General features: G+C 40.1%; 1 protein-coding gene across 5 annotated transcripts in view; it reads left to right on the top strand.

Moving 5' to 3' along the window:
• Nucleotides 1–20,040, top strand: part of LOC129836505 (uncharacterized) — a 35,535-nt gene that overhangs the window by 9,258 nt on the left and 6,237 nt on the right. Inside the window, exons 3-8 of one of the 5 annotated variants that reach the window (XM_055902799.1) lie at nt 108–437; nt 1,236–1,556; nt 2,831–2,956; nt 3,447–3,479; nt 4,659–4,706; nt 5,121–8,513. In XM_055902799.1, the coding sequence (XP_055758774.1) occupies nt 108–437; nt 1,236–1,556; nt 2,831–2,956; nt 3,447–3,479; nt 4,659–4,706; nt 5,121–5,143 (881 nt within the window). In that variant the 3' untranslated portion in view covers nt 5,144–8,513. Of the gene's footprint in view, nt 1–107; nt 438–1,235; nt 1,557–2,830; nt 2,957–3,446; nt 3,480–4,658; nt 4,707–5,120; nt 8,514–8,775; nt 8,863–12,948; nt 13,032–13,266; nt 13,597–16,013; nt 16,335–17,328; nt 17,452–18,796; nt 18,830–20,040 lie in introns of those variants that run through there. The other 4 variants (XM_055902816.1, XM_055902791.1, XM_055902824.1 and 1 more) reach the window with 4 other exon arrangements.

A 20,040-nucleotide genomic window follows, 5' to 3' on the forward strand; every position in this document is an offset into this window, starting at 1 on the left:
AAATGTTCAATAAGATTGGTCACATTATGAGAAAACTGACTACTATAACAGTAATTATCTTCTGTATTTATGTGGTCTTTTACTCTGTAATGATATTTTACTTACAGCATTTGTCAAACTGGAGTGTAAAGAAGAATACCATGGGGTTTATGGCCAGCAGTCATTGCTAGAGTGTATTGTCAAAGCTGTTCAGAGCGTGACCATCTTGACGGTGACCTGGAAGAGGGTGGGAGGTGATGCAATTTTGTTGGAATACCATAAACATGAAAATGCCTCAGCCCTTGGATATAAATTTGCCATGCCATCCTGGAACAACAAGAATATGAATGTGTCCTTGCTGTTGACTAATACCAAGATGGCCGACAAGGGGGTGTATGAATGCATGGTGAACACAGACCGTGGTGATACTACAGCTACAATCAGCCTCAGTGTCACAGGTGAGTCGTAGACTGTCTACAGTTCAACCAAGTGTGATTTTAGGAAAATATACACATTTTTCAACACAGGTTCATGAAAGGAGCAAACTAAATATGTGAGATATTCAGCCAAGCTTGGAGGGCAATAGAAGAATAGAGAACATGTTTTTTAAATGTGTCTCGGCTCATAGGTTATGATGCCCACACGCTGAAATGCTTTGGAATTAAGTTCTATTCAACTTTCAATGTTGTCACACACACACACACATACACACACACACACGCAACCATACAACCACTAAGACTTGTATCGAGGATAGAATTGTGAAATATAGCTGGACAGGCTTTTCAATTCTGAGAAAGCACTTCCATACAGTTATGAGACAAAGTTGTTAAGGATGTTAATTCTGGAATATTCTCAGGGGGATTTCAGATCTATTTGTAAGTGTGTGATTGGACAGCACAGCAGGAGCATTGTTACTTTCTGTTTCAGAATGACAGTGCTCAAATGGCTAGTTGTGGGAATTTCCACAACTAGCCTCCATATTTTCTTTCTGCCCATGGTATACAATCACAGTGTACACAGACCAAATTAGAACATGTAATAGAGATAGAAGAACGGTAATTCCAGTTGATTAAAATCACTCCTACGGTAATCTCATTCCAAGTCATAACCATTGGATTGACGTTGAAAAGGTGCAAAGTCCGTCTGGATAATGTTTACCGGACAATGTTTACCCACTGTCGTTGTATAACTACTGATGTAGCGTATATCAACCACATGTATAATATATGTTTCCCTTCCTCTCTCTCTTCCAGCTAAGTACAAGACTCCAACCATGAGCTCCATCCCTGAGACCAACATCAAAGAGAACACAGATGTGACCATTTTCTGCAACTCTACAGGCGGGTACCAGACAGGGTTGATCTGGTGGTTTGACCAGTTTGGCAGCAATTGGACGCGCAGTGCTGAACTGGTGGCCAAAGAGACTGAAGATGGACTGTTCAGCCTCTCCAGTAAATTCACAGTGCTGAAGGCTACATCCAGTTACACAAACTACACGTGCAAAGTGCTCAATGTCAATGGTGCCGAGGAGGGGATGGCATCATTTGTGATCCAGTTTGCGCCGCGAGACTTAGGTACGTGCTGCCGTGCCTGCTACCTATGGGTATGAATATGTTGGTGATGTCATCCTTTGTAAAAGCAGGGTCAAGTCCAAAACCTGCCAGTCTCTCGTATTCCCTCATCCTGATCCTGATCATTGTAAAACAATTCAGCCTTAATCTAGTCTCCTTTTATTAACATTTGCCTTTTTTTACGACATCTTTATCACATTTCTGAACGCAATAAAAGTCAGCCTTATAATGAGAGAACAACATGTCACTGAGGAGTGGAGTAGGTCAGGCCATAACATGCTCCCAAATCTGACTGAACATCTTCCTTGAAACTGGAAAAAAAAGGAAAATGCTTGTCTTGATTTGATTTGGGTAAGAAACAATAGATAGCAATAATAATGGCATCTTTTTGTAGGCACTAACTCCCCCAATGGTTTGTTGGACGAAACCAATGGGGAAACGAATGGAGTTTTTGTAGGGTTTTTGGATAAACGCCAAAAATAAGGTCTGTGGTAAGCAAAGGTTTAGGAGATCTTATGTTTTGTTCTACGAGATAATCTTCATCAGTTAGCATAACTTTTTGTGAATTTTGAAGCCTTTATGTAATTTAATAAAGCACATAAAGGCTTCATAATTCATAAAGGTCATGTTAACTGACTAATAGTATCTCATAGAACAAAATGTATAAAATCTCCAAAACCTTTGTTAACCTCTGACCTTATTTTCGGTATTTATCTCAAAACCATATTCTTTCCCCATTCATTTTCACCATATGAATGGCTGAACGAACCCAGAGTAACTCATTTCCGGGTTTTAGGACTACAAGCAGTCCTCCAGCTGTTGTTCTTTAGCCTGGCAGGGCATTTTCCAAGACAAAGGATGCATCTAATGCCAAAACGAATTAGCAATGGGAAGTAAAGTAGCCCATTCTTGCAGTCAATGACCAAAAGGGCCCTCTCTGGCCTCATGGGTGGAATGTTATGAATATTTTCCTTTTTTTCTTTTTCTTTTCTTTTTTTTTTTTACAAATCCAATGTTTCTATGTCAAAAGCTTTTGTTATATTTCAGTCTTCAAGATTTGTTTAAGACTAATAATCTCTCTGTGTGACCTTGATTTTAGCCCACTGCAGTAAAAGGTTATTAAGATGCATGCAGATTTGAACAGAGCTCAAGTCTGTGTGTGTGAAATGCCCTGATACTGACTTTGACCCAAGCACAACTAACCTTTTTCTCTTCACTTCATATGAATTGCCTATTGATTTTGTAACTCCCAATTGATGTCAATTTTGTCTGTCCAGGTAGTAAAGCTGACCACTTAGATATTGTGTCCACCACCAAATGGCTTGCCCCGGTTGTAGTCATAGGATCTCTGATCATTGGACTCCTTGCTGCACTGCTGTTATTTAAGAGGCGCTCTGCCCAACGTAAGTACATTAATTGTCATACTCATGTATCTGATCATGTATCTGTTTGTCATGCTAGCTGGTGCTAGATGAACCTGTACAGTGGCTCTGCCTCTGCCAAGCCTGCATGCTCTGGCAGCCATCCATTTTGGCTTTGCATGGGGGATTACACAACCTGTAATGTTGTCTGGTAACTCAGCCAATCAATTAATAAGGGTCATAGCTTTCACCTGGATTCACCTGGTCAGTCTATTTCATGGAAAGAGCAGGTGTGCTTAATGTTTTGTATACTCAGTGTATAATATTGTAATTAAACTATAATCTGTTCATGGATTAAGCATTAACTGCACTTGTAGGCTATTTAGTGTTAATATATTAATGGATTAAGCATTAACTGCACTTGTAGGCTATTTATTGTTCATCAGCATCGCTTCTGGTTTAATGATGATCTTTTTTATTGAATTTGTTTTAAGCTAAATTGTAATAGTAGGTTTTGTGTCGATTTTGACAGGAGCTCGAAGACAGTCCACCTTCCCATTAATGAGTATGTCCTTCAATATTCAGTATATGTCATTTTAATTTGTCACTTTGAGTTTATGGTTTCCCGTCTTTCCTAGACAGTTCACAGAAGTCACTGTAAAAGCAATACATATACTTTATAATGACCTACATCATATTTTGAATATTTGATAAAAATTATAACTCAACAAATGAAAATGATTACATTTTCAAGGCAAAAGCAACACTCCGTAATGCATTCACATAGCCCAAACAGACTGGCCCTCAGGCTATCATGTCAACCCCTTGTCACTCATTGTCATGCCTAACATCTTTGTCTTGACAATGAGCTATGGAGTTGGCAAGAGTAGTACAAACAGATATTTGACCAGGCTAGCATTCACATGATTTTGGTTTGTGAAACTAGCCACTCAGCCTTGGTCAGTAAAACTGTGAAACTGTGGCCACTCACCAATAACACATGTCTGTCTGTTCTCACCCTTCCAAATCTCCTCACTAACCACATCCTCTATCAGTTCCTCTTTACTGTAGCTTCAGAGGGAGAAACTTTGTTTACATTGTCTTATATGCTGTACATACAGTATCTGTCCTCTCAGTCCAGGGCAGGTGTTCGGCCCTCCAGGCGCAAAAATGGGCCTGTGTGTTAGACATTATTGCCTGTTTGTTAGATTTCTGGTCCGAGGCCGTCCCTGTATCTGTCACTGTATAATATCTGATATGCTGTACACACAGTATCTGACTTAGCTATCCTATTAAACATGACTACTAGGGTGATTGAATGTAGGTCAAAGGGTAGTGTTTCTTCCGTCACAAGTGGAGTATAAAATGAATGCCGGATGATTACTAATTGTTTACCAAACCAGTTGGCGATGATAGTGGCTTTGCTTTACCATTGTTCTCATGGGGAAATTTTAAGAATTGACTCACCCCTTTTCTAAATAAGCTAGTTTAGCTGCATGGCTGTGGTGAAGGGAGATTATTTATTTGGGTCATACTATTATGTAATACTGGGTGAAATATGGGCCTACCTGCACTGAGAGGAAAGACTTGCTGTCTTGACTAACTTTTCTCTTTCTGCCCAACTATTAATTCTACTGAACTTTGGAGGAGGCAATGCTCATCTGGAGATGTAAATGTTCGATGACATTCCTCCACAATATGTCACAGATCAGCTTCTCTGTGACATACTGTTTTTCTTTTTTAGGTGGCCACCAAACAGATACCAGGCATGATCAAGATGTTGAGGCAGAAGGTACTGTGTCCACGTGTTCAATCTACAATTAATATATCTATATTTATATTGTAAATCTAATGAATATATCTATCTAAAACCTATTGTATCTACATCTACTGTATTTAGAATAGCTATCTTTCTATTCAGCATCATAGCTTCATAGGGGACATGTTTTTTTTAAATGATTGAGTATCCTGTAGTTAACCTTGTAGTTATGTTGTAGTTTACATGCTGCTCTTGCTCCTTGTAATGATTTGTGAAGTGTCTCCTGTTTTTACTTTCTATTATTTTGTAACAATATGCTCTTTCTCTATCATTCTCTCTCTCTCTCTGTCTCTCTCTCTGTCTCGCCTTCTCTGTCTGTCTCTCTCTTTCACTCTCACTCTCTTTTGCTCTCTCTCTCTCTCTCTCTCTCTGTCTCCCTGTCGCCAGGTCTAAACAGCGACAGGAACTGATTTGTTAACTGGCAGTCTGGAAGGGACTGTTTCCTTGACGATCAATAAGGGTCTTGTTACCATCACTGTCCTTTGATGGACTGTTTCTTGTTAAGTGTTCGGTGACAGTCACTTTGGCACTCAGGTCATTCTGATTCGAGGCATTTGTTTCTTCATAATCTACTGAGGATACCAGCCTTTAAGCACTGTGGTTGATTACAAATGATATAACTCTTTAACAGCCTATGTTTAAAAGCCTAACATGAATGGTTATATATAGAGTTGCCATGGTGTAGGTATACTGTAGATTCTACCAGCATGATTGTTGAAGCTCAGGTCTGCTGAGCGCAAATTTGAATATTGTGAAAATCTGTGCAACTTCCGGTGCGGGTTTACTGTGAACACCGAGGCTGTACCTGCTTTAAGTTAGTTTTAACAGTAGTCAAGTAGGCTACTGTGGCTATTTGATCATAATTTAGGCATACCAGAGTGGCCTACCATAATAAACAATGGAGAAAATGCATCCCATAACATTATAACATGGAAATAGCTGTTCTATCATTCAGCCTACAGTAGCAACCAATGTGAGGTGTTCAATGTTGGCCGACATTCAATGAGACTTTTGAAAAAAAACATGCAGGGCTTCACATTAACCTGTTTATCCACTTGTCCTTCAGACAAGGAGGTGACTGAAAATGTTGTTGTGTTGTGTGATGCAAGAAACCACTTGCATCATTATTCCCATACCATTATTACAGAGAATGAGACAAATTATGCTACCCTCTGCCTATTGGCTACTTAGCTTATTCAAGACTGAAAGGCACACGTTTTGTGTTCTTGTAGGAAGCAATCACCCCCCCCAATATCTGACTACAAATTATCAATAACTGGGCTAATAACTCGTAGTGAACAAATGTACAAATGTGCACACGTCGCTACATATAGCTCTCGCTTTGATCTACTCACAACCGCTCACGCTGTAAAAACAGTCCAGTTCAAAGTGAATGGCACAGATCTATATATGGCAATAGTCTATTTGCATATAGGCCTACTGCAGCTCTGATAGGTTATGGTGCACTGGTCTGTGTAGAGTACAAGCCTGAGTCTGCCTGTCAATGCAATAGAATCCTACTCCGATGAGTTCTGCCTACAACAAAATCGCTTATATATTTAGTTGTGCATAGTAAGTCTTGCATAGTTTGTTTTGTTTCGGTATGTTGTATTGAAAGTGGCTGATATTGCGTTGATTCGATCACAATTCCCACAGTAAAGGGAAACGCTGATAGTGTTAACTAACGGGGAAAACTCTAGAAAGTTGAGTAAAGTTCAGTCTCGCACAGGGCTGATATTTCTTCTGCATATCAGTCCCGGGGAGCTGCACATGCGCAGCTTAGAGGGAACATTCTTCATGAGTGTACACAGCACTTTTAAAAAAAAAAAGATGAAGTTAAACTAGTTTTGCCTCTGAGGTTTCGCAAGACTGTATAGTGCAATACGACATGTTTCATTTGACCAAAGATTTGTTGATCATCAGGTTTCTATAGATACTGCTGTGCCTGCCACTTTTCTCCCTGGGCTTTGATTCTGCTACAATGTGTATGAGAAGAAATGTTATGCTAAATAGTACATTACTTTTGACGAGAAGGAATAGGGTGCCATTTTGAAGTCAACCTTTGACTTGACTTTGTGTAATCTCTGGAGCTTATTGTAACATTAACCAACCTTGTTACCAACAGCCAGCCTGTTGCTTCAATAGTTCTACCGCAACAGTTTCTTTTGTTTTGTCCTTCCTTTTTCTGCTGGTGGAAAATTCTGATCTATGTATATGTCTTGCCCAGGCTCGCCTCCATGAAGTCAGTTTAATGGAACGCAACAGTAAACACGAAAAACAATGGACTAGAGTCAATTATTAATCAGAGAGAATTGGTATTAGTTTCAAGGTAACGTAAACATCTTCACCTGGTGGTTGATTATGATCACGTTGGAAAAACATTTCAAAACATTTTGTGTCGTGGAAGGGGCAGCAATTGTCTGATATTTACATAATGATCGTTTCAGTTCACATGATGTTTTACTGCGATCATGTTGCTGGTGATGGCGTTACATATTGACTGAGCCATCTGTTGTTGTATTGTGGCAACTTGAGGTGAATGCCGCTCACAACAAGACTACACCTCCCACAATTCCTTCCAACTCTTCTACAGTATCTGTTCCTTCTTGCTTAAGTGCATACGTGTCAGTTGGCACTGTAGATACAGATATGATTAACCTATCTCTGTGCCAGCCTGCATGGAACTAGTCAGGGCTTTTTGATATTTTTTGTTGTTGATGATTTTTGCTCACATCTACTATGGTGGCTTGAGATGTTTGTGTGTAAAGTTATGACTATTTGCCAATTCTAACAAAAATAAGACATGTTATTTCGTAGTGTAAGAGGCCAAGATGAGAGAGGACTCCTGTCTGTATGAAGTGATATGTCAAGTGTTTTGATAATAGGAACAAAAAACAGACAACTTCCTGTTTTTGCCTGCTTGAGGCCTACTCTGCACCTTACCTCATATGTACCTTACTCCATTTTGTATGTTTTTACATGTGACTTTGTTATTAAGGATGTCATTGAGATTAAAGCATTTTTGCTTTGTCCAGATAAAACATGTAAAATGCAGAATATCATTTTGTATGATATTTCTGGGTATATTTTGCACGGTGAAATTCCTGTTCAAATCGTGCACCTTGATACTGTTCATTAAATATAGGACAGTGAGAAAGCTGTTACACTGAATGTTTTGTAAATATTTTCAATTGTTGATTTTAAATACTACAATCTTTAAACAAATGAAAATCATAATTGATGGGGAGACTAATCTGCGTTCTTTCATGATCTACGATGTAAACTGTTTTCATAAGTTTTAAGATACCAAAAGCAGTAAACCCATTGTGAGGAAAATGTATGTAATTACTGCACAAAGAGAAAAAAAAATGATGTATTATATAAGTAGTTACCTGAAGACTCTATTTTTTTTGCCCAGCGACAGTACATTAGTACACAGTAGCAAAACAATTCACAACGGAAAACTTATCTTATGTTCAGGGAGTCCATCTACATCGGCTTTCATTTCGTCCCTTGTGAATAAAACCCTGGATTGATTGAACTGAAGTTAGACATGTGACACTGAACAGAAGCAACATGTCCACTAGAGGGAATTCTCTCCTCACATTCAAATTCTGATGCAAAGCGTGACAAGAGAAGATATGATATGAGTTTGATTAACATTGAGAAAAATCGATATCTGAAAGATGAATAACATGAACACAACATGATGTAACTTTGATATGCTTTTTTAACATGCCTGTAGTTCTGTGAATGCAATAAAGTTCATTTACCGTTGGATCTGTTGTGCTTTTATAACAATGCAATCCATCTAAACTCTCCACTCACCATATTTTATGTCCAACACACTAACACAATAAACCATTGAGATTCGAATAACATATATATATATATATATATAGCATTTAGATTCAATTAAGAATTCTAAATTAGACTGCAGTAATACATGAAAGGTGTGGTTGACTGTGAGGGACTGTGATGTCAGATGTATCCTATTTCCTGTTCTTTATAAGTAGATGTCAGACAAAGACAGACAGCAGTACACAGACAGCTGTGGTAATGGTGATGTCACTGCTGAGGAGTTTGCTGTTGTTCTACTTCTCATTCAATGAATTGACCACAGCAGCAGGTAAGGCAAGCTGTTTCCTCCCACCAATCAAGGTTGATTCTGTGTTAAATCATGTTTAACACAGCGCATTAAAATGAAGGTTCTGAGTCCTGCAAATATTTCATTTTGTGTGTCCAACATTTTGGAGCTTTCTCCACATGTGAAGTATACTATATGGATTTTTTGGTGTCTCAAACCACAACCAAGTTAGCGGGGTACTACATCCTATCCCTTGATCATTGCCTGCAGTTTTGTATCTGTAGGCATATTTCATGCATCTTTCTGTGAAAGGTCCTTCCAGTAGTCCCCACAAGGGAGGGAAAAATTGCTTATTCTCCCATTGCAGCTGTTTATACCTTTTCGCATTCTTCAGCTACAGTCACAAAGTTTTGAGAATGACACATATATGAATTTCCACAAAGTTTACTGCTTCAGTGTCTTTAGATATTTTTGTCAGATGTTACTATGGAATACTGAAGTATAATTACAAGCCTTTCATAAGTGTCAAAGGCTTTTATTGACAATTACATAAATTTTTTTGATGCAAAGACTCAATATTTGCAGTGTTGACCCTTCTTTTTCAAGACCTCTGCAATCCGCCCTGGCATTTTTGTTTGTCCACCCGCCTCTTGAGGATTGACCACAATATCTCAATGGGATCAAGGTCTGGGGAGTTTCCTGGCCATGGACCCAACATATCGATGTTTTGTTCCCCGAGCCACTTAGTTATCACTTTTGCCTTATGGCAAGGTGCTCCATCATGCTGGAAAAGGCATTGTTCGTCACCAAACTGTTCCTGGATGGTTGGGAGAAGTTGCTCTCGGAGGATGTGTTGGTACCATTCTTTATTCATGGCTGTGTTCTTAGGCAAAATTGTGAGTGAGCCCACTCCCTTGGCTAAGAAGCAACCCCACACATGAATGGTCTCAGGATGCTTTACTGTTGGCATGACACAGGACTGATGGTAGCGCTCACCTTGTCTTCTCCGGACAAGCTTTTTTCCGGATGCCCCAAACAATCGGAAAGGGGATTCATCAGAGAAAATGACTTTACCCCAGTCCTCAGCAGTCCAATCCCTGTACCTTTTGCAAAATATCAGTCTGTCCCTGATGTTTTTCCTGGAGAGAAGTGGCTTCTTTGCTGCCCTTCTTGACACCAGGCCATCCTCCAAAGGTCTTCGCCTCACTGTGCGTGCAGATGCACACACCTGCCTGCTGCCATTCCTGAGCAAGCTCTGTACTGGTGGTGCCCCGATCCCGCAGCTGAATCAACTTTAGGAGACGGTCCTGGCGCTTGCTGGACTTTCTTGGGCGCCCTGAAGCCTACTGCAGAAATGCAGTGGAAATGTTCTTTGGGGATTCAGTTCATTTGCATGGCAAGAGGGACTTTCAATTAATTGCAATTCATCTGATCACTCTTCATAACATTCTGGAGTATATGCAAATTGGCATCATACAAACTGAGGCAGCAGACTTTGTGAAAATGTATATTTGTGTCATTCTCAAAACTTGGCCACGACTGTACATTGGCTCCAGAAGCAACAAGTATATTGTGGGTGAGAATAACTCTTGAATTAATTTAACAGTACTGTCATCTCCCACACATTGTTTTCTTAGTAATAGAATGCGTTTTCTTCAGTGTGAAAAAAAGCCTTTTGCACTTGACTTCTCCCTCCCTTACTAGCTCTAACTTTGCTGATAGCTACTTTGAGGAAAAATGTATTTACTATGTCTGCGATATGTGGTTGACCCACCTAGCTAGACTACATTATCAAAGTATGTGGACACCTGCTCGTCAAACATCTCATTCCAAAATCATGAGCATTCATATGGAGTTGGTCCCCCCTTTGCTGCTATTACAGCTGGGAAGGCTCTCCAGCAATGTTGGAACATTGTTGTGGGGACTTGCTTCCATTCAGCCACAAGAGCATTAGTGAGGTCGGGCACTGATGGGCTTGCAGTCGGCGTTCCAATTCATCCCAAAGGTGTTCAATGGGGTTGAGGTCAGGCCTCTGTGCAGGCCAGTCAAGTTCTTCCACACCGATCTCAACAACCCATTTCTGTAATGACCTCACTTTGTGCATGGGGGCATTGTCATGCTGAAACAGGAAAAGACCTTCTGCAAACTGTTGCCACAAAGTTGGAAACACATAATCGTCTAGAATGTCATTGTATGCTGTAGCATTAAGATTTCCCTTCACTGGAACTAAGGGTCCTAGCCCGTACCATGAAAAACAGCCCCAGACCATTATTCCTCCTCCACCAAACGTTATAGTTGGCACTATGCATTGTGGCAGGTAGCGTTTTCCTGGTATCCGCCAAACCCAGATTCATCTGTCAGATTGCCAGATGGTGAAGCGTGATTTATCACTCCAGAGAGCGCGTTTCCACTGCTCCAGAGTCCAATGCCGGCGAGCTTTACACCACTCCAGCCACAGCTTGGCATTGTGCATGGTGATCTTAGGCTTGAGTGCGTCTGCTTGGCCATGGAAACCCATTTCATGAAGTTCCTGACAAACAGTTATTGTGCTGACATTGCTTCCAGATGCAGTTTGGAACTCGGTAGTGAGTGTTGCAACCGAGGACAGACGATTTTGTGTGTCCTACCACTTTGCGGCTGAGCCGTTGTTGCTCCTAGACGTTTCCACTTCACAATAACAGCACTTACAGTTGACCGGTGCAGCTGTAGCAGACAGAAATTTGATGAACTGACTTGTTGGAAAGGTGGCATTCTATGACGGTGCCAAGTTGAAAGTCACTGGGTTCTTCAGTAAAGGCCATTCTACTGCCAATGTTTGTCTATGGAGATTGCATGGATGTGTGTTCAATTTTAGACATCTGTCTTCAACGGGTGTGGCTGAAATAGCCGAAACCACTCATTTGAAGGGGTGTCCACATACTTTTGTACATATAGTGCATCTTAAGATGAACACTTAAGTCGCTTTGGATAAGTGTCTGCTAAATTATTAAAATGTAAATGCTCTTTTGTCTATTTGTATAATGTTCACATTTTATTGTGTTTGCCTGCCAAAGAAATAGTTGAAACAGGCATGTTGACAATCCAGGTGGAAGGTGACCAGTAGATAGTTTAATAGGGGACAGTTGTTAGGCCCTCATTCACTATGCACTTACACTGAACAAAAATATAAATGCAACATGTAAACTGTTGGTCCCAAGTCTCATGAGCTGAAATAAAAGATCCCAGAAATGTTCCATGCGCACAATATTTTCTCAAATATTGTGCACAAATTTGTTTACATCCCTGTTAGTGCCAAGATAGTCCATCCACCTGAGAGGTGTGGCATATCAAGAAGCTGGTTAAACAGCATGATCATTACACAGGTGCACCTTGTGATGGGGACACTCAAAGGCCACTTTAAAATGTGCAGTTTTTGTCATACCACACAATACCACAGATGTCTCAAGTCTTGAGGGAGTGTGCAATTGGTATGCTGCCAGCAGGAATGTACACCAGAGCTGAATTTTATGTTCATTTCTATACCATAAATCATCTCCAGCATCCTTTTAGGGAATTTGGCAGTACGTCCAACCAGCCTCACAACCACAGACAAGTGTATTGCGTCGTGTGGGCAAGCGGTTTGCTGAGCCAATGTTGTGAACAGAGTGCCCAATAGTGGCGGTGGGGTTATGGTATGGGAAGGCATAAGCTACGGACAATGAACACAATTGCATTTTAACGATGGCAATTTGAATGCACAGAAATACTGTGAGGCCTTTTTATTTTTAAATGTATCTGTGACCAATGGATGCATCTGAATTCCCAGTCATGTTAAATCCATAGATTTGGGCCTAAGTAAATTTATTTCAATATACTTTGATTTCATCATATGAACTCTAAATCAATAATATGTTTGAAATTGTCACATATTGCGTTTATATTTTTGTTCAGTATAATTAAGACGTATTCAACCCTTTACTTTAGATTTCTTTCTGTTAGCAACTGTTTTATGTCTTTATTTCCATATGACAGTCCAGTGCCACTCTGTGAGTGATAGGCAGTCTATAGACCTACCTCACGCAGTCTAGAGACTTACCTCATACTGCTGTGACAAGTGTTGTCATTGTACATTTCTCTCTTCCTACTCAGAAATCCAAAGATGACTTCAGCTACCAGCTTCCTGTTTGTTGCGATCCATTTAGCCTGTATCAGAGCTGGAAATTTCTCTGAGAGTAAGTTGTGCCGTGAATTCCATAATAATGATTATAAAATGTTATATACAAAAATACAACAATGTATTTATTGTTTTCAGCAGATTATTAACTTTGTGGTTTAGAAGAACTGTATATAATTTTTTACTAAATGCTCAATAAGATTGGTCACATTATGAGAAAACTGACTACTATAACAGTAATTATCTTCTGTATTTATGTGGTCTTTTACTCTGTGATGATATTTTACTTACAGCATTTGTCGAACTGGAGTGTAAAGGAGAATACCATGGGGTTTATGGTCAGCAGTCATTGCTAGAGTGTATTGTCAAAGCTGTTCAGAGCGTGACCATCTTGACGGTGACCTGGAAGAGGGTGGGAGGTGATGCAATTTTGTTGGAATACCATAAACATGAAAATGCCTCAGCCCTTGGATATAAATTTGCCATGCCGTCCTGGAACAACAAGAATATGAATGTGTCCTTGTTGTTGACTAATACCAAGATGGCCGACAAGGGGGTGTATGAATGCATGGTGAGAACAGACAGTGGTGATGCTACAGCTACAATGAGCCTCAGTGTCACAGGTGAGTCCTATACTCTCTACAGTTCAACTAAATGTGATTATAAAAATACAAGCACCTTTCAACACAGGTTCATGAAAGGATAAAACGGAACATGTGAGATATTCAGCCACTCTTTAAGGGCAATATAAGAATACAATACAACATTTTATTTTTTGAAATATGTCTCAGCTCATAGCCTTCATCAGGGTATTATGATGCCCACATCTTGAAATGAAGTTCTATTCAACTTCCATTGTTGTCACACACACACACACACACACACACACACACACACACACACACACACACACACACACACACACACACACACACACACACACACACACACACACACACACACACACACACACACACATGATACAAAGTTGATAAGGATGTTAAGTCTGGAATATGTTCAGGGGGAGTTCAGATCTATTTGTATGTGTGTGTGATTGGACAGCACAGCAGGAGCACAGAGTTACTTATTGTTTCAGAATGACAGTGCTCAAACAGCACAGAGTAGTACCAGTGGGAATGTCCACAACTAGCCTCCATAATGCCATTCTACCCATGTCATGCAATCAGTGTTTACAAATAATATACACAGACTCAATTAGAACATGTGAGTGATAAAAGAAAGGTAATTCAAGTTGATTAAAGATCACTCCTCCAGTAATCTCATTCCAAGTTATATGGGTGTTGAAAAGGTGCAAAGTCTGCCTTAACGGTGTTTACCCACTGATGTTGTTGCGAACTGCACCCACATGTACAGTTGAAGTTGGAAGTTTACATACACTTAGGTTGGAGTCATTAAAACTCATTTTTCAAACACTCCACAAATTTCTTGTTAACAAACTACAGTTTTGGCAAGTTGGTTAGGACATCTACTTTGTGCATGACACAAGTAATTTTTCCAACAATTGTTAACAGACAGATTATTTCACTTATAATTCACTGTATCACAATTCCAGTGGGTCAGAAATGTACATATACTAAGTTGACTGTGCCTTTAAACGGCTTGGAAAATTCCAGAAAATGATGTCATGGCTTTAGAAGCTTCTGATAGACTAATTGACATAATTTGAGTCAATTGGAGGTGTACCTGTGGATGTATTTCAAGGCCTACCTTCAAACTCAGTACTTCTTTGCTTGACATCATGGGAAAAATCAAAAGACCTCAGGAAAAAAGTTGTAGACCTCCACACAAGTCTGGTTCATCCTTGGGAGCAATTTCCAAATGCCTGAAGGTACCACGTTCAACTGTACAAACAATAGTAAGCAAGTATAAACACCATGGGACCACGCAGCCGTTATACCGCTCAGGCAGGAGACACGTCCTGTCTTCTAGAGATGAATGTATTTTGGTGCGAAAAGTGAAAATCAATCCCAGAACCACAGCAAAGGACCTTGTGAAGATGCTGGAGGAAACAGGTACAAAAGTATCTCTATCCACAGTAAAACGAGTCCTATTTCGACATAACCTGAAAGGCTGCTCAGCAAGGAAGAAGTCACTGCTCCAAAACTGCCATTAAAAAAAGCCAGGCTACGGTTTGCAACTGCACATGGGGACAAAGATCGAACTTTTTGGAGAAATGTCCTCTGGTCTGATGAAACATAAATAGAGCTGTTCGGCCATAATGACCACTTTTTATGTTTGGAGGAAAAAGGGGGTGGCTTGCAAGCCAAAGAACACCATCCCATCTGTGAAACACGGGTGTGGCAGCATCATGTTGTGGGGGTGCTTTGCTGCAGGCGGGACTAGTGTGCTTCACAAAATAGATGGCGTCATGAGGATGGAAAATTATGTGGATATATTGAAGCAACGTCTCAAGACATAAGTCAGGAAGATAAAGCGTGGTTGCAAATGGGTCTTCCAAATGGACAATAACCCCAAGCATACTTACAAAGTTGTGGCAAAATGGCTTAATTAAGGACAACAAAGTCAAGGTATTTGAGTGACCATCATAAAGCCTTGACCTCAATCCCATAGAAAATGTGGGCAGAACTGAAAAAGCGCGTGTGAGCAAGGAGGCCTACAAACCTGACTTAGTTACACCAGCTCTGTCAGGAGTAATGGGCCAAAATTCACCCAATTTATTGTGGGGAGCTTGTGGAAGGCTTCATAAAATGTTTGACCCAAGTTAAACAATTTAAAGGCAATGCTACCAAATACTAATTGAGTGTATGTAAACTTCTGACCCACTGGGAATGTGATGATAGAAATAAAAGCTGAAATAAATCATTCTCTCTACTATTATTCTGACATTTCACCTTCTTAAAATAAAGTGGTGATCCTAACTGACCTAAGACAGGGAATTTTTACTCGGATTAAATGTCAGAAATTGTGAAACTGAGTTTAAATGTATTTGGCTAAGGTGTATGTGAACTTCCAACTTTAACTTTATGTAATATAATTTCTTTCTCTCTCTCTCTTCCAGCTATGTACAAATCACCAACCATGAGTTCCAGTCCTGAGAACTGCATAAAACAGAACACAGATGTGACCATTTTCTGCAACTCTACAGGTGGGCACCAGAAAGGGTTGATCTGGTGGTTTGACCAGTTTGGCACGAACTGCACAGGCAGTGCTGAACTGGTGGCCAAAAAGACAGACGACACACTGTTTAGCCTCTCCAGTAAACTAACCGTTCTGAAGGCTACATACAGTGGTTCCACAAACTACTCATGCACAGTGCACAACACCAATGGAGTCCAGGAGGGGAAGGCATCATTTGAGATCCCGTTTGTATGTTCAGCAGGTACGTTCTGCCATCGTGGTCAGTATACACAGTGTGTATGAATGTTTGTGATGTCATCCTTTTTGAAAGCAGGGCCAAATCCAAAACATGCCAGTCTCCCTGATTCGCTCATCCTAACCCTGATCATTGTAAACAATTCAGCCTCAATCTAGTCTACTTTAATCAGCATAGGCCTTTTTTACGACATCTTTATCATGTGTGAGCACAATAAATCAGATTATAATGAGAGAACATGTCACTGAGGGGTGGAGTAGATCAGGCCATAACATGCTCCCAAATCTGACTCAACATCTTCCTTGAAACTGGAAAAAAGAAGATGAAAGTCGTGGTTTGGCTAAGAAACATTCCATACATGTTTCAATATGATTCCAGAAGATTTTCAATGTTTGCTTAATCCAGTCTGCTTGTCATCTGGTGAGCCTAGAGGAAGTTACTAGGTTAATAATGATAGTGGAGTTAGTTGCAAATTAGAGCTCATAGTCTCCAATCTGTCTCTAATGCTCCATCTTATCACGATTCAGTGCAGTCATAATACCTTCTTACCAGAACATTCCTTATCTGCAGTTGTTTCCCACCTCTCGCAGCCATTTTGAATGTTTTTTTCTGACCTGCCTGGTGGGGAATTTCCAAATACAAATTATCCATCTGATGAGAAAACGAATTAGTTTTAGCAATGGGAAGTAAATTAAGATTATATTTAGATTAGAAAAGAGCTCTAGTCTGTTTATTTTAGGATATCAAAATAATCAAGAATCATAACTGACCTTTTCCTGTGTATTTGATATTTTAGAATAATATTGGAACTTCTATTTAGTTGAAATGACATTGAACTTTGGTTGACTGAATCCAGGTCTGCTGGATTAGATTTGTAAAAATAATTGTTTTATTTGTTCTCAATCATGGACTTTGAGACCAGACATAGATGCACAGAGTAGCACTACCTGTATTTAATTCAAATATCTGTGAATTGTTTATTTTCCACCTGCGTTTGAAGGTTCAAAAGATGATTTTGCTTCTGACTCCACTACCCAGTGGCTTGCCACAGTTGGGGTCATAGGATCTCTGGTCATTGGACTCCTTGCTGCGCTGCTGATATTAAAGAGGCGCTCTGTCCAACGTAAGTACATGAATTGTCGTACAGTACAGACTGATGACAGCTCTCTTAGACTGTGCTACATGGGCCTGGCTGATATGTGTGATCTCTCTGTGTGTGTAACTCCTCCGTGAACAGATATGAAGCTTTGTTGTGTATCATGGATCTCTGCTTGGCGTGCTAAATGAACCTGTATAGTGGGACTGCATGCTTTGGCAGTTGGCAGCCACCCATTTTGGCTCTGAATAGGGATGAAAACCTTAAAGTTACACTGCCAAGTACCTCAGTAGTCAAACAACCTAGTAAAAATACCCAGGCTCAGCCAGTCGTCATGTACAGTAGTTAAACATCAGACATCTTTACTATATGATCAGTGGCTTTCAGCCATGTGTGGTATAGGCTTATACTAACCATGAAAATCAGTGTATTTGATACTCAATCCAAGTCAATATTAATGGATTAAGCATGAACTGCACTAGTAGGCTATTTATTGTTCATCATCACTTTTGCTTTACTTATTAACTTTTTTGTATACTGTACAAAAATATAAACGCAACATGCAACAATTTGAACCATTTTACTGAGTTACAGTTCATATAAGGAAATCAGTTAACTGGAAACATTAAATGAGACCCTAATCTATGGATTTCACATGACTGGGAAGGGGTGCATCAATGGGTGAGCCTAAGCCCCCCACTCCGGAGCCAGGACCAGCTAATTCATTTTCCCCACAAAAGGGCTTTATTACAGACAGAAATACTCCTCAGTTTCATCAGCTGTCCAGTTGGTTGGTCTCAGATGATCCCGCAGGTGAAGAAGCCGGATGTGGAGGTCCTGGGCTGGCGTGGTTACATGCGGTTGTGAGGCCGGTTGGACGTAATGCAAAATTCTCTAAAACGTCTTTGGGAGGCGGGTTATGGTAGAGAAGTGAACATTAAATTATATGACAACAGCTCTGATAGACGTTCCTGCAGTCAACATACCAAATGCACACTCACTCAAAACTTGACACATCTGTGGCATTGTGATGTGTGACAAAATTGCACATTTTAGAGTGGCCTTTTATTGTCCCCAGCACAAGGTGCACCTGTGTAATGATGCTGTTTAATCAGCTTCTTGACAAGCCACACTTCTCAGGTGGATGGATTATTTTTGCAAAGGATAAATGCTTACTAACAGGGATGTAAATGCATTTGTGCACAATTTCAGAGACATACATTTTTTGTGCATATGGAACATTTCTGTGATTTTTAATTCAGGACATTAAACATGGGACCAAGACTTTACATGTTGCATTTATATTTTTGTTCAGTATAGTTTGTCTTAAGCTAAATTGTAATAGTAGGTCTTGTGTTCTTTTTTTCCACAGGGGCTCGAAGGCAGTCAACCTTACCATTAATGAGTATGTCCTTCAATATTCAGTATTTATTAAAAAATGTAATTTTTGTTTGTCACTTTGGGTTCATGGTTTCCCGTCTTTCCTAGACAGTTCACAGAATTCCCTGTAAAAGCAATACATATAATTTATAATGACCAGCATCATAATTTGATAATTATAACTCAACAAATGAAAATGATTACATTTTCCAAGGCAAAAGCAACACTCCGTAATGCATTCACATAGCCCAAACAGACTGGCCCTCAGGCTATCATGTCAACCCCTTGTCACTCATTGTCATGCCTAACATCTTTGTCTTGACAATGAGCTATGGAGTTGGCAAGAGTAGTACAAACAGATATTTGACCAGGCTAGCATTCACATGATTTTGGTTTGTGAAACTAGCCACTCAGCCGGAACACATGTCTGTCTGTTCCCTCCCTTTGAATTTAATGACTTATTTGATTGAATGTAGGTCAAAGGGTAGTGTTTCATCCGTCACAAGTGGAGTATAAAATGGAGGCCGGATGATTACTAATTGTTTACCAAAACAGTTGGCGATGATGATAGCTCCACTTTTGTATTGTTCTCATGGGGAAAACTTAAGAATTGACTCACCCCTGTTCTAATTTTGGTGTTTTAGCTGCATGGCTGTGGTGAAGGGAGATTATTTATTTTGGTCATCCTAAACTCAGCAAAAAAAGAAAACGTCAACTGTGTTAATTTTCAGCAAACTTAACATGTGTAAATATTTGTATGACATATCAAGATTTAACAACAGAAATAAACTGAACAAGTTCCACAGACATATGACTTAACAGAAATTGAATAATGTGTCCCTGAATAAAAAGGGGGTCAAAAGTAAGTCAGTATCTGGTGGGGCCACCAGCTGCATTAAGTACTGCAGTGCATTGCCTTCTCATGGACTGCACCAGATTTGCCAGTTCTTGCTGTGAGATGTTACCCCACTCTTCCACCAAGGCACCTGCAAGTTCCCGGACATTTCTGAATGGAATTGCCCCAGCCCTCAACGCCCAATCCAACAAATCCCAGATGTGCTCAATGGGATTGAGATCCGGGCTCTTCGCTGGCCATGGCAGAACACTGACATTCCTGTCTTGCAGGAAATCACGCACAGAATAAGTAGTGTGGCATTGTCATGCTGGAGGGTCATGTCAGGATGAGCCTGCAGGAAGGGTACCACATGAGGGAGGAGGATGTCTTCCCTGTAACGC

This window comes from Salvelinus fontinalis, chromosome 3, assembly GCF_029448725.1.
Source record: "Salvelinus fontinalis isolate EN_2023a chromosome 3, ASM2944872v1, whole genome shotgun sequence".
In the NCBI taxonomy this organism is placed as follows: domain Eukaryota; kingdom Metazoa; phylum Chordata; class Actinopteri; order Salmoniformes; family Salmonidae; genus Salvelinus; species Salvelinus fontinalis.